The following is a 15295-nucleotide window of genomic DNA, read 5'->3' on the forward strand; positions in this document are numbered from 1 at the left end:
CAGAGTGTGCACTACTGTGAAACTTCCTGGCATACTAAAACTGTGTGCCGGACAGATACTCAAGTTCGAGTCTCGGTCCAGCACACAGTTTTAATCTGCCAGGAAGTTTCAGTGTGAAAATTGATCAATAGATGGCGCTGTATGTGTCAGAATACGTAAATGAAAACATCTGTCATGTGCTTGACCCAGTGAAATTGACATAACCAGCTGGGTACATGGCTTTTCCTCCTTTTGCAACTGCGATGTTCACCATGATGGTCTCGATGCAGGATTGCACTCTGCTTGTAAAGCTGGTATACAAGAATGCTGACTGTGCACACATCACTCTGCATAAATTCTGTACACTGAAGGGTTTGAAAAAAGGCATTGGTCTGTCGACTGCTGTGGATCTGGAGAAAATGATTCAGAATTTCGAAAATATGGGTTCTTTTGGTGTGCAACCTTGTAGAAGGAGGAAAAGAATTGATTTGACATCGGAGAAGCAGTGGCCACAGCACTGCATGAGTAGATGGGTCGTGGTGTGCAAACACGTAGTGCATGGAGAATTGCCCAAACATTGGACATACCCATGAGCATGTTGCATAAAATCCTACGAAACATCCTTCTTTGCTATATCTGTATCTGGATCCCACTCCAGCTACTGCTGAGTCTGGATACTGATGAGTCCTCTCCATTTGGCTCGGTCCTCCCACCACTTTTCTTCCTCCACTTGCTGCCAGGTCACACCTCTCCTTTCCACAGCTATTCTCACTCCCATTTTCCACCATGTTCTTGGGTGCCCTCTAGGTCTTTTCCGTCCATCTTTAGTTCTTCCATAATTTTGGTGAGTCTCTGCCCATGCATCCTCTTAACATGCCCATACCATTTTAATCTCTTTTTTTCAATTTCTTCTCTCATACCTTCTTGTTTAAGGTCCTTCCTAATCTCTTCATTCCTTGCTCTGTCCATTCTTGTTCTTCCCTTTACTGCTCTGAGAAATTTCATTTTCCCTGCCTACAATTTGCTCCTGTCACTTTCTGTCATTGTCCATGTTTCTCCACTGTAGGTGACAACAGGGGAGTAATAATTCTTATACATAAGGAGTTTTGCTTTTTCTGAAACTTCCTTATTCCAAATCAGGTGTTTTATTGTTTGGTAGAAATTGCCTTCCTTCTGTAACCTCCTATTTATTTTCATTGGTTATTCTTCCATCCTTAGATATTTCACTCCCTAAATAAGTGAAACTTTCTACCACTTTGAGGGGTTCTCCATTCAAGGTAATATTTATGTTTATCTCTTTCTCTCTTCCAAATACCATTACTTCACTCTTATCTTTATTTATTTTTAATCCATACCTTTTCATTATTTCCTTCCATGCATCAGGTTGTAACTACTGTACATCTACCTCTTTATCACCCCATATTACCATATCATCTGCAAAAGTCATATTTTTGTCTTTTTCTTTTACTATATCTTTAACTGCCCTATTCATTCCCCCCATCACAACATTAAAAAGTGCTGGAGATAGAATACTTCCTTGCTTAAGTCCTTGAATTATTTTGAAGTATTCAGAGTTCCCCAATGGTGTTCTAATTCTACAATTGTGTCCTCTGTACAGTGCCTCTATTACATTAAGTATCCATCTTCTGTATCTATCTTCTTCATTTCTTTCCAGAGTCTTTCCCTGCTGACTGAATCACATGCCTTTTCTATGTCTATAAAAACCATTATCACCCTGATATGCTCCCAACTTTTTTCCATCAGTTGATGGATAGAAAATATTAGGTCGTTCATGCTTCTTCCTTTTCTAAACCCATGCTGTTCTTCACCCAGTTCTTTTTAATTATTCGATTTAGTAAAATTCTTTCAAAAATCTTGGCTGTATGACTCAAAGGGTTATTCCTCTGTAGTTTTTAAAAGTCTTTTATTGCCTTTTTTGAAGATGAAAACAATGTCTCCTCTTCTCCAGTCATCAGGTATTGTATTATTTCTCCACACACTTGATAGTACTTTACACAGCCACTGCATTCCCACAGGACCTGCTGCTCTTATCATGTCCACTGATACTTCATCAGGTCCTGGGGATTTCCTCCCATTCATCTTCTTCACAGCTATTTTCATTTCTTCCAGTGTAATTTGTCCTAATTCTGCTTCCCAACTTCTCTCAATTTCTCCATTATTTGTAGTTTCCTCATGTACCTGCCCCTCGGCATTTAACAGTTTCTTAAAATGTTCTTTCCAGAGATCTTTTATATTCTCTGGGTCTTCAATCATGGTACCATCCTGTTTCCATTTTGACTGGTACTTCAGAAGGCTTCCTTTTATTTTCCATAATTTTATAGAACATTTTCTTATTGCTCTTCACATCTTCAAGTGTTTTTTTAACTGTTCCCATGCCTTTTTCTTTGCTGTTTCCACTATTTCTTTGCACTTCTTCTTTTCCTCTATATATCTTTTATGGTCTTCGTCATTTTTAGTTTTCCACCACTTTCTCCACGTTCCATTTTTTTCTTGTAACTGCTTTGATTGTGGTATCATCCACCAACTTGTCTGTTTTACTTTTTCCTTTCCAGATGTTCTACCACATATTTTTTGTGCTTCTTCGGCTAAAGTGTCTTTGAGTAAACTCCATTCTTTTTCTACATCACAGAAAACTTCTTTAGGAAATTTTTGTGTGATTAATTCTCTATACTTATCAGCACTTTCACTCTCCTTCAGTTTCCAATCCTGTATCCTCATCACTTTCTTCTGTTTTCTATTTTTCACTCACTGATTCATTTTCCATTGTCCCACCAGTAAGCTATGGTCTCCATCTGCACTCACACTTCGGTCCTCACATTCTTACTTTCTCTCCCCATTCCCTATCTTCTAGAATACAATCAATTACACTCTTAGTTCTTCCATCCCAACTGTATCTGGTGATAACATGACTTTCTCTCTTCATAAACCAGCTGTTTGCTATTTTCATTCCATTTCTCTGGCACAAATCCAGGAGTCTTTCCTCTTTTTCATTTCTGCCTCCATATCCAAAATATCCCAGCACTTGCTTTAATCCCATTCTGTATTTGCCTACCTGTGCATAAAAATCTCACATCACTATATTATCACTCTCTATTTGGTTTTCTAATTCATTTTCAAAGTCCATCTTCTCTTCTTTGCTACATCCCACTTGAGATGCATAAATCTGGATTACTTTTAGTGTTTCTTTTTGAAATCTCAGGTTTAAGATTATGATCCTGACTGATATATATCTCACACTTTCAATGCAGCTTTGTACATTCTTATTCACCATCACTGCTGCACCATTTCTTCCAAACCTGTTATTCCTAGTCCAGTACAGTTTTCCTCCTCCTCTCAAATTCATCTCACCATTTCCCTTCCCCTTTGTTTCTCTTAATCCCAATATATCAATTTTTCCATTGAGGGTTTATATATTAAGAGTGCCAATATTTAGGTTATTTTTTAGTCCATTTGGTTTCATCTTCTTGTACTGATGAATATCATCAGATCTCCCATCATTTGCACCAGTACTTGAAAAAGCAGTGGGGTCAAAGCCTGAGTGGTTCATTCTGAGGCTCATCTGTGTTTTGAAAGCAATATATGAAGACTTCCCTACTGACTTGCTAGGCCTAACACAAGAAAGGATTTTCTGTTGGGGTTGTCTCCCTTAGGCTTTGGAGTTTCTCCTCCACCACAAGGTAGTGGTTCCCTTCTCATTAATTCCCAGAAAGGAGGGTTGCCTTATCTGCCAGCTACGCCATTTCAAAGTCTCTCTTCTCCACCGTTGCTGCCATTAAGGTCTTCCCGTGTAATGTTGGGAATGGGTTCCTTGTTATACCCCAAGGGAGTGGGCCCCTGCCTGAACTCAGACATTCTAGCACTCCGGCCTACTGAAGTGTAGAATGACCACCCCCGCGATGTGGACACGCCAGGCAGGAATTACCGCAGTGGAGGAGTAGGGAGTTGGGTTAATGATTGTGTATGGTGCTACAATCCATTCAAAATTAACATGTGCACAAGTTGCTTCCTGTTGACCTTCCAGCAAGAGAGACCCAACTTTGCTTTAGAATTTCTTGTCACATGGAAGTGGACAATGATTGGTTGTGGAAGATTTTGTGGACAGACAAATCCCATTTCCATGTGACAGGATATGTCAATACACAGAACTGTCAAATATGTGCAATGGAAAATCCACACACAAATCAATCAGTACCACTTCATCCTGAAAAGGTCTCTGTGTGATGCAGATTTATGGCATCATGTATCATAAGGCCATAATTTTTTCAAAGAGACACATGCTTCCGGTCCTGTTACCTCTACTGTCACTGGTAAGTGCTATGAGTGTCTTTTGTGCAACACATCATTCCAGCTCTCCAACAGTGTGGATGGGATCCTTTTTTTTCAAGCTGATGCATCTCTGCACATTGAAAATCCAGTTAACCAGCTTACCACTTTATTGACTATATTTTTTCTAGTAGTTATTTATTATTATTTCATGTACAGTATACAAAATATATACATTATGGAAGTAATGGAAACACTCCAACTACAGAGTCATCAAGGAAAAGATACAAACAAAGTGTATGTTCTTTCCAGTGGAACTTCATACTCTTCTTCATATTTATCAATACACCTTTTGGATAGCTTCTGTAGCTAAAACTGAGAACACATGCTAGTGCTGTTGTTCTTGACTGTGAAAGTTCCCAGTTGAAATACAGGTGATGGAAGACATTTTCATCATCAACGTGTGACCCGTAAGGGAAGGAGAGGTGATAGTGTGCCTTACTAAACTATACACAAATGTCCTGTGCTGAATTTAAAATGTCTATAGAAGAAATTCTTGAGAGGGAGATATGACAATAATAAAAGCAACCTCTGACATGCTCATAATCTGTTCAACACTGACTCTAGGGTGTAAATCCAATAAAAAGAAATCAAATCAGAGTCCAAAATGCAAGCTGAACAGCAGTATTTCTAGGCCGAGTCACAGTAGGCCATGATGCATGAATAAAGCTGATTACATCAAACTGGTGCTAGCTGGTGGAGACTGCTCCCATATGGCTGTCCACTTACAGTGGGACAGCCACATCACATGCCCCTGGTGGTGCAAAACACTGAAGCAATGGTCTGGCATGCCCTATGTGACAGCACTATCTGCAAGCTGCCTGCCAAATCTTTGTCTAATTTTACAAAGGCATTGGGCTGGTCTGTGCTGGATGGAAATATCTAAATATGTTTTTATGTCTTCAGTATCACTTTCTGAACAGTCAGGGACAATGTATATTTGATTTAAGAAAGATAGATGTGCAACTTGCAAAAGCAACAGAAAGAGTAACAAATTCCTAAAGAATGTCGTGAGGATTGTTTGGTAACAGTCATGGAGAATTTCTGTACAGTTGTTGTGCACATAATTGAATACTATATGCCATGTACAGGTAAGAAGGCATTCTGCACAGACAGAGAGAATACTGTGCAGGATAACTGGTGAGCTGTCTGTCTTTGTCCCACACTAAATGTTCCAGCCATTGCCCAGTCTGATAACTGGAAATGCTGGGGTATCACATTCAGTCACTGTTTCTACTTCTAAATTTAGTAGAATTTATACACTTAGAAAACTATCAATTTCATCTACTACTTACTTTGATACTTGACATTTTTGCTTTATGCTAACCATAATGAACACTATGGTGGGCAAGTACCTCCACGACACTTAAACTAACATGGAAAGCAATGCTAAATGCTCTAAACACACTCTAAACTGCCTGATCAGATTAAATATTGAATTTAACTGATAAAAGGAGAAAATATAAAATGCAGCAAATGAAGCAGGCAAAAAAGAATACAAACATCCATAAAATGAGAACACCAGGAAGTGCAAAATGGCTAAGCAGAGATGGCTAGAGGACAAATGTAAGGATGTAGAGGCATATATCACTAGGGGTAAGATAGATATTGCCTACAGGAAAGTTAAAGAGACCATTGGCGAAAAGGGTACTACTTGTATGAATATCAAGAGCTCAGATGGAAAACCAGTTCTAAGCAAAGAAGGGAAAGCAGAGAGGTGGAAGGAGTATATAGATGGTCTGTACAAGGCAATGTACTTCAGGGCAATATTATGGAAATGGAAGAGGACATAAGTGAAGATGAAATGGAAGATATGATAATATGTGAAGAATTTGACAGAGCACTGGAAAACCTAAGTCGAAACAAGGCCCCAGGAGTAGACAACTTTCCATTAGAACTACTGATAGCCTTGGCAGAGCCAGCCCCGACAAAACTCTACCATCTGGTGAGCAAAATGTTTGAGACAGGCAAAATACCCTCATACATCAAGAAGAATATAATAATTCCAATCTCATGCAGACCATGTGCTGACAGGTGTGAAAATTACCGAAATATCAGTTTAATAGGTCATGGCTGCAAAATACTGTCATGAATTCTTTACATATGAATGGAAAAACTGGTAGTAGATGACCTTAGGGATTCTGTAGAAATGTTGTAACATGTGAGGCAATACTGACCCTATGACTTTTCTTAGAAGTTAAATTAAGAAAAGACAAACCTACATTTCTAGACTTAGATAAAACTTTTGACTGGAATACTCTCTTTCAAATTCTGGAGGTGATGGGATTAAATACAGGGAATGAAAGGCCATTTACAATTTGTACCGAAACCAGATGGCAGTTATAAGAGTGGAAGGGCAAAAAAAGGGAAGCAGTGGTTGGGAAGGAAGTGAGACATGGATGTAGCTTATCCCCGATGTTATTCAGTCTATACATTGAGCAAGCAGTAAAGGAAACAAAAGAAAAATTCAGAGTAGGAATTAAAATCTATGGAGAAGAAAACTTTGAGGTTTGCTGATGACATTGTGATTCTGTCAGACCTGGGAGAGGAGTTGAACAGAATGTACAGTGTCTTGAAAGCAGGTATAAGATGAAATCAACGAAAGCAAAATGAGGATAATGGAATGTAATCTAATTAAATCGGGTGATGCTGAGGGAAGTATATTAGGAAAAGAGACACTTAAAGTAGTAGATGAGTTTTGCTTTTTGGAGAGTAAAATAGCTGATGGTGGTCAAAGTAGGGAGGGTATAAAATGTAGACTGGCAATGGCAAGAAAGCATTTCTGAAGAAGAGAAATTTGTTTACTTCAAGTATAGATTTAAGTATCAGGGAACCTTTTCTCAAAGTGTTTGTATGTAGTGTAGCCATATATGGATGTGAAACATGGATAATAAATAGTGTAGACCAAGAATAGAATCTTTCGAAATGTGGTGCTACAGAAGAATGCTGAAGATCAGATGAGCAGATAATGTAACTAATAAGGAGGTAGCGAACAGAATTGGGAAGTAGAACAATTTGTGGCTCAACTTGTCTAAAAGAAGGGATTGGTTGGTAGGAGATGTTCTGGGGCATCAAGGGATCACCAATTCAGTATTGGAGGCAATGTGGAGGGTAAAAACTATAGAGGGAGACCAATAGATGAATACACTAGCAGATTCAGAACAATGTAGAGTGCAGTAGTTACTTGGAAATGAAGAAGCTTGCACAGGATACAGTAGTATGGAGAGCTGTATCATACCAGTCTGTATACTGAAGACCACAACAACTATTAAAATTGGAAATTTGTGGTAAGTTCTGTGGGACAAAACTGCTGAGGTCATGGGTCCCTAAGCTTACACACTACTTAATCTAACTTAAGCCAACTTATGCTAAGGACAACACACACACCCATGCCCAAGGGAGGATTCAAACCTCCAATGAGGGGAGCTGAACAAACCGTGACAAGGAGCCTGAGACTGCGCGGCTACCCATGCGGTCAACAACTTTTAGGACTGACAAAATAATCATATATTTATGTCATTTGTGGAACTTGAAATTATAAATTTTCCATCCTATTTCCCTTGTTCATTCTTTCTGTTATAGCCACTTCCAGTTGAGTCCACTCAATCGTGCGCATTCGTTTTTTTGTTTTAGGTCTTTTTTATTCTGGGCTGAGTCTCTTCTCATGTATGTGACCAATGTCCAATGATAGTACACTAAGTCAACATGCAGTTCTCTTGCTTTCTCCCCTGGGTACCTATGAGTAAAAATTTGTAGCTAGGAGCCATCCACTGGTATTGTTGACAATTATACAAGTACTGCAAGGTAAAGTGATCTTCAGTGTATTGCATTTCATGACAATGGTTAAATGTCTGAATGACACATGCTTGTGTGTGTGTTCATTCAATGGGAAATTTGGTGACAGACCGTCTTGCTGTAAAGTGACAATATGCATATGGTCTACTCTTTTAAATACCCTTTAAGGTATCTTGACAGACTGAGCTGGTGTACAATATCCACATTGATCCATTCATAATCAGAGTCGCAGCACATTTTGCTGGAATGTGCTGACAATGAAAATTAAGCTTTACTCCATTATGCAGATAGCTGTGTGTAGTTGTTTCTTGAGATCGAAGCAGTACTGAAACACAGGTCTTAGATCAAACATCACAGACTGCACAAGTCCTTAAAGTGACACAAAAATCTTTTTGGGCATCTTCAAATGAAAACTTATTGAACCATGATTTATTTTCAAAGAATATTCTTAAGAATTTCTTCTATTTACTAACGATTAATCAAGAACATTAACACAAATCACACTATGGAAGTAGTTGCCAGGGAGTAACTGATGAAATCATAACCAAATTCCTTTTAATAAATGGGAATTTTATTCACTTTAATAGTGCCTAAAAGCTTTTTTTAAAAGAAACAGATTTAAAATTATAATCAGAAAGCACTGTCAAAATATTAACGTTACAATTTATTCAGAGGCAGAATGAAACAAGTTTTGGCTGTATGAGCTTTCGGGCAGAGAACCTTGCTGCCCCTTTTTGACATGGCCGTAGTTACGACCGCTCACAACAGCCTCTGAAAGACTACACTGGTGCAAATCTGCAACACACCAGATAACTTTAAACTAAGAGTTTTAACAATTTACACAAGCACACAAACTGTGCACCCCCGTAGGAGGGATGGAAATGATACAAAACACTAACAATTAAAATGTTAACCTTGTGACCAATGGTGCAACTTGATTTTAACTTCCAAGAAAAGTCTTATGGTGAAAGGGTGGCAACTTTACATGCTAAAATTATCATTTAAATAAAAGCCCATGAAATGCAATCTTATATAAAATTCTACAAGGTTGGCCAAACAATAGTTAACATGTTCTACAGTACACAGATACCGCCTCTCAAGATCATAGGAAATAATATCAAAGTTTACAAAGATCAAAACATATTTAAGGTATTAGGCCGTTACGCCCCAAACAATAAATTTGTTAACACACCAAATCCGACAGACATGACAGAGGCAGCAATTAACGTACGTTAGATTGATAGGGAGATTACCAAACAACCCAAACTGCAGGTTGCTCTAACCCACCCCTACTCCACAAGGGAAAAACAGACCACCTAATTTATAAACAACCACCTTCCCGTGGGTGGGCAAATGGAGAAGAATGGTGGGACGACCCCAAAGCAAAACAGCTGGTGACCTCACCAAGAAAACAAGTAGAATTTAACAAGAGTAAGTCAAACAACATATCACCAATCACTTAACTTTTAAAAAATGCGATTTCTCGAGAAAACCTGGTGCAGCACCCTCAAATCGCTCTCCCAAACTGTCCACTGCCAGCCGCTTCAACAGATGCAGGAAGGTGTGCCGATCTCATGGCGTCGTAGCTGGCACCAGCCAGACTGATGTCGTGGGTCGACTCCTGTTGCTCTCGTGTCGACCATGAAGTCACTACCCCTCGCTACATGCCGTGGCCTACTGGACTGATAAGGACCTCACATGCGCCGACGATCTCTACGGATCAGTCATCTTGTGTCTCAGTGCGCGACCGACCAACCAATCAATCCAACTGCCAATGATCATTGCCTGAGCAAACTCGAGCAGACTGGTGGCCTAAGGCGCAGACTCAGATGCAGGAACTAAGCCCCGACTGGGTGACCACTCACTAAGTTCTCTTACTGGCAGAGTGAAAAGACTCTCATTTTGCCTGCTTTAAAGGTTGATACGAAAGACAGACATACTAGCACTCCTAACAACACACAGACACTAACTGCCTAACAAATGCTGGCAAGAGACAGACTAGCAAGTTGGGGATAAGAGACTGACCCAGACTGACTGACTGGTGAGCTCATCACACCCCTTAAATGCACTTGAACAGGCAACCTCTCCCACCAGAGGGAGACACCAAAGCTGTGATTGCCGTAGCAGTGCCACCACCAGAAACGGAGAGCGACAGCTTAACACTACGTGCAGCAGTGCACTCTTCAAAACAGCAATTTTTACATTGGCTAACTTATCATAACAGCATGTAGCACACACATTACAGATTACCCAGTTTTTCCATTCAAGAGTAGGCAATGCTGATTATGTGAAAAAAGTAACCTCCAAGTTTTCGTTACTAAAAAAATGAGAAGCAAAGATTAGAAATTCAATGAGAAAGAAGTGGAGCACTCACTTACAAATAGCCATAACAATATGAGCAGCTGGCAATGAAACACAGCTATTTAATATTTAAAATTGTGTGAGTAGTAGCTTTTATCAAAGTACCAACTTCCTTGAAAAAATTCCTGCATTGAATTTAATCTGTGTGAACACAAATAGTTTAAAGTGATTTAATGATAATTAATAATTAATGTTATTTATAACAATTGCTTCTATTCATTAGTGTAGAAATAGAATCATTTCAGATCTCTGTATGTTCTTATCACTTATGGGATTTGGAGAACATTATGAATGAATGAATGGATATGTGGTCTGTTATGAGATGCTGACATTCGTAGTATGCCAAAAGTTTCATGGAACATAAAACTAAATTAAAATTAGCAAATGAAGCTCTCTTCCAGTGTGCATAGGTAAATGGAGCACTCTTCTGATGTGTGTGGTTAAATGGAGCACTGTGAACTTATATGTGTATGAGGGTGGTTTTATAAGTCTGGTAAAAAAGCCAGAAAAACTGTTTTTTCATAAACAACTCACCTTATGTTTTGACATAGTCTCCATTGAAGGATAAACACTGAGTCCAGTAATCTTCCAGGTTTTTATCCCATTCCAAAAACAGGTTCTATCAAACTCTCCAAAATACTTGTTGACTGCAACTAACCATTCCTTATTTGATGAAAATTTCTTCCCTGTATCAAAGTAGAAAATGGAAAGAAGTCACTTCAGGCTAATTCTGTTGTATAGAGTCAATGAGGAACCAATTAAAAGCCCAATTTATCCACTTTCGCCATTGTCATTGCTGAGGAGTGGGCTGGTGCATCTTCCTGCTGAAAGAACACTTTTTTGCATACCAATCTGCTCTTTTTCCAGCCAACTAAAGTTTCAGATGACCTTACATGAAGGATAATAGTGTCCAGTTATGATTTTGTGTTTTTCCAAGTAATCTATGAGGATTATTCCTTGGCAATCCCAAAAAACAGTGGCCATCACCTTACCAACTGACAAAATGGTCTTTGCCTTCGTCAATGGACTTTCACCAGCCATTGTACATTGTTTTAACTGTTGTTCTGACTCTAGTGTGCAGTATAATTACGAATTCAGGTTTCATCAACAGACATAAATTTACACAAAAAGTCTTGCAAATTGCAATTGAACATCACCAAACACTACATTGAAATGTTGTGCCAGATGTGCTTACGGTCGACTGTGAGCAATTGCACCATCCACTTCACACAAAGCTTCTTCATAGTCAATTTCTGTGTGGGCTGTAATGCTCCCACTCAGTTGAGATGCCTAAAGTCTCAGCAATCTCACAAATTTTTATTCAGTGGTCTTGCATTATCATATCAAGGATTTTGTCAGTTGTTTCCCTTATGGTGATCTCAGTTGGTTGGCTGTTGCATGCTTCATCTTCAGTGCTTGTCCAACCTTGTTTAAAATCATTAATCTAAAAGTATGGTCTTCAATGATGGTGCTGAGTTTGAATGAACTTCATTTAGTTCTGTTTTGATTTGTGTGGCAGTTCAACTGTCTGAATGAAAATGTTTAATAATAACATGAAACTTGGTTTTCTCCAGTTTCAGTCACAGTTGACACACTGACCAATTCAGACAGCAGTCAACAATGAACTGTATGCTGGACATTGTTGAAATGCTTTATACAACCCATGAAATAATTCAGCTTACCAACCATGAAGTCACAACAAAAATGTTTCATTCTTTCTTGGAAATATTCCAGACTTACCTAACCACCATCATAGGCCTAATGCATTTATAGTCTAGCCAACGAAACAAAGTTAGGGGAAAAACCATGTAGTCACAAATTTTTGTACAGTGGTAGAAGGGAGTGTCTTGAATAACATATAAAAAGTCCTGAGTGATCGGTTGTGAGAGTTGGGGTGGGAGGCATTTAAAGATCACTTTTTGAAGTTTTTCTTGAATAACTCAAAAACCACAGCTTCTAGCAACAATGTCTCTCAGTACAAAATTAAACAACATTAAATTTCCAACATAAGAGATTCTATTAATTTTTTTCTAGAACTAATAGTTTCTTCATTGCAGGAGGTGGTAAAATCACAGATTATTAAAAAATACTGTCTTAACTGAATAAAATAAATGTTTATTTTTAAATTAACTGTGTCAAATACAAATATTAAATGTATGTACAGTGTCTAAGTGCAGGATGTCATTTTAAGGAAAAAAATTGTCTCCTAGGAGGAGGGGGGAGGGTTTACAAGGCAGATAGGAGTGGAAGGCAGAAGCACAAGGGAAATCAGATTGTGGTCGTGAAGTTTCCTCCTAAAAACAATTGGTAACTGAAGAGTGAACAGATGATTCCCCACTGTACCTACCCCACTGTGTCACAAGAAGTAAATATTGGGGCCTTCTAAAAGTTATACACACATTATGAATAGAGGTGACCCATTGTGCTGACTCGCCTGCGGAATGTTTATGAGTGATGTTTATTTTCAATAAAGTGCATGAACACTACATGTGATGCAGATATGAGTTACCAACAATAGTAATGAAATAAATGTATATGAGCAAAGTATACATAATTCTCTGCACACTGTTCTATACTGCTAGAGGGGATATTGCTTCTTAGTCACCCTGTTTGGCAGCTGTAGTGTGCTTCCAGCAAAGGCAACTTCCCCCATCTCCGGCACGGCTTGCTTTACAGTTTATAGACTATATCTTGACAGTATTTCTTGTTCATTTCTCTTGTGTGAATACGCAAAATAACTTCACTGAGGACATGTTTATATGGTGGAATTATTTTCAGTTTATAAAATGATTACTTATTTGCAGTTACATTTTCTCAACATGCTGTCAGTTGGAACAATGACCATTACCCTTAAGAAATAACATATGTTTTAGCCTATAGCCCCAAGTCTGCCTACTAGCTACTAGTTTTTGGTACACAGTACCATCCTAAGGCCTTCTACTGGTATGTAGTAGACACACTTGCTACAATAGGTATGTCAAATAATTATTTGCAGATATTTATGTAGATTCTGTCCACATCCTTTCCTTGTATTATTAGTAACAAATAATTACATTCCACATAGTGTTACTGGTAATGCACTTTGTGGGAAATAAACATTCTCCAGGTATGTCTGATCATTGTGTCGCCAGTGATCCATAAGGTGTGGTGTGGTGGGTCAGTATAAATTTGTGAAACACCTTGTAGTTGCTTCTTGTGATGTAGTGGGATAAATGGAGTGGCAAATCACCTGCATGCTCTTCAGTTTGCAGATGAATGGAGAAGAGAAATACATGACCACAATCTGGCAACCTATCGTCCATCGCCCATCTGCCCTCCACTGCTCCCCCGCTCCACCCTCCCCACGCCCCCACCCCCCAACCCTGATTATCCTGATACATCCCCAGAACAAAATTTCTCCCTTAATATGATTCTACTGCACTTAAATGTGGTACACACATTTAATATTTGTTTCGAACCCACTTAATTTAAAAATAAAAATTGATTTTATACCATAAAAACATTATTTTTAATAACCTGAAGTTTTTCCATCCCCTTTAATGTGAAAACTGTTAGCCCTAGATCAAAAATAATAGGACCACCCTTGTTGGGAATTTAAGATAGTTTAATTTTGTACTGAAAACAGTTTCCCACTAAGCCATGGTTTCTGAGATATTCAAGAAAAACATAGCAAAATGATCTTTAAACCACCCCTGCCCCAACACATATACCCCATTGATAAGGATTTTTAGTATGTTTCATGGAACTCTCTCCTACCACTGTACAAAAATCTGTGACTATATGAAATTTTTCCACTAATCAATCTTCTTCTTTTATCTTTGTCAACTGGGCTATCAAATAATTGTATTGGAAAATATATTTAACACAATAAATAAACCCTTTTGTAGGTACTCATATATTTAAAAATATTGATGTATGGTCAATGAGCTGGAAACTGACTAATTTAAACTAAGATACAAAATCAAAGTACTGGAAAACTTTGTTGTAAAAGTATGTGTAAACAATAAAAATATGGGATTGTAAATAGACTGGCCATTCTTTTTTAAAGGTTCAGATAGCTGCGCTCATGCTAGAGCACCGGAATATTTTGCAGAATCAATATCATCTGATGAGGGGTTTTGGGGAACTCCTTGTGACAGCTGGACACAATACCTTTTAAATCTTTGTGATGATTCAGGGCCAAAAATAGAAATGGGAGAACATGTGCCTCTGAAGTAAGTCTGTGTCTTATTTATTTTATTGTTTATTTTATTTTATTTTTGTTATTTAATTGTTTACTTATATGTTTTACTTTTCATATGGTTAGCATCACATTATATGCTGTGAAACATGCCGACACCAAATATTTTGTACTTTCCTATGAAGAAAAAATTTGGAATAACAAATATGTGTAAACATAAAAAGCAGTCTGGTCAGGAATGATCTAACAATAACTGAGGAAGCGCATTATGTTAATGGGGAGGGATGTATAGAGTTTTGATATTGGTTTTTAAGTGCCTACCTGTTGAGGTCATTAGTCCTTTTATCTTTTTAACAGTTCTTCAGCAGTGCTCATGGTTTTTCCTAGGTCAAACTTCATTTAATAATGTAAGAGTAACACAAAATCTATGTGAATAACGTGAAAATGAAGCAGTCAAGTAGCCAATATACTTACAATTCTGAAGCAGCCTGCTTTAGAATTGTAAGTATATTGGCTACTTGATGCTTAATTTTCACGTTATGAAATGATTTTCTGGAAATATTTTGAATGTGTAGTCCAGAGCGTCTCCAGGGGAGGAGGCATACCCCAAGGCTGAGTTCATTGCATAACTCAACA

The 15295-nt window shown here is 38.2% G+C and overlaps 1 protein-coding gene across 1 annotated transcript in view; it reads left to right on the forward strand.

Annotated features, from left to right (window-relative positions):
* LOC126354487 (inactive pancreatic lipase-related protein 1-like) overlaps positions 1–15295 on the forward strand; it is a 115147-nt gene that overhangs the window by 50158 nt on the left and 49694 nt on the right. The window contains exon 6 of the mRNA XM_050004206.1: positions 14528–14693. Within this exon, the coding sequence (XP_049860163.1) occupies positions 14528–14693 (166 nt within the window). The remainder of the gene's footprint in view (positions 1–14527; positions 14694–15295) is intronic.

This window comes from Schistocerca gregaria, chromosome 3, assembly GCF_023897955.1.
Source record: "Schistocerca gregaria isolate iqSchGreg1 chromosome 3, iqSchGreg1.2, whole genome shotgun sequence".
Lineage (NCBI taxonomy): Eukaryota > Metazoa > Arthropoda > Insecta > Orthoptera > Acrididae > Schistocerca > Schistocerca gregaria.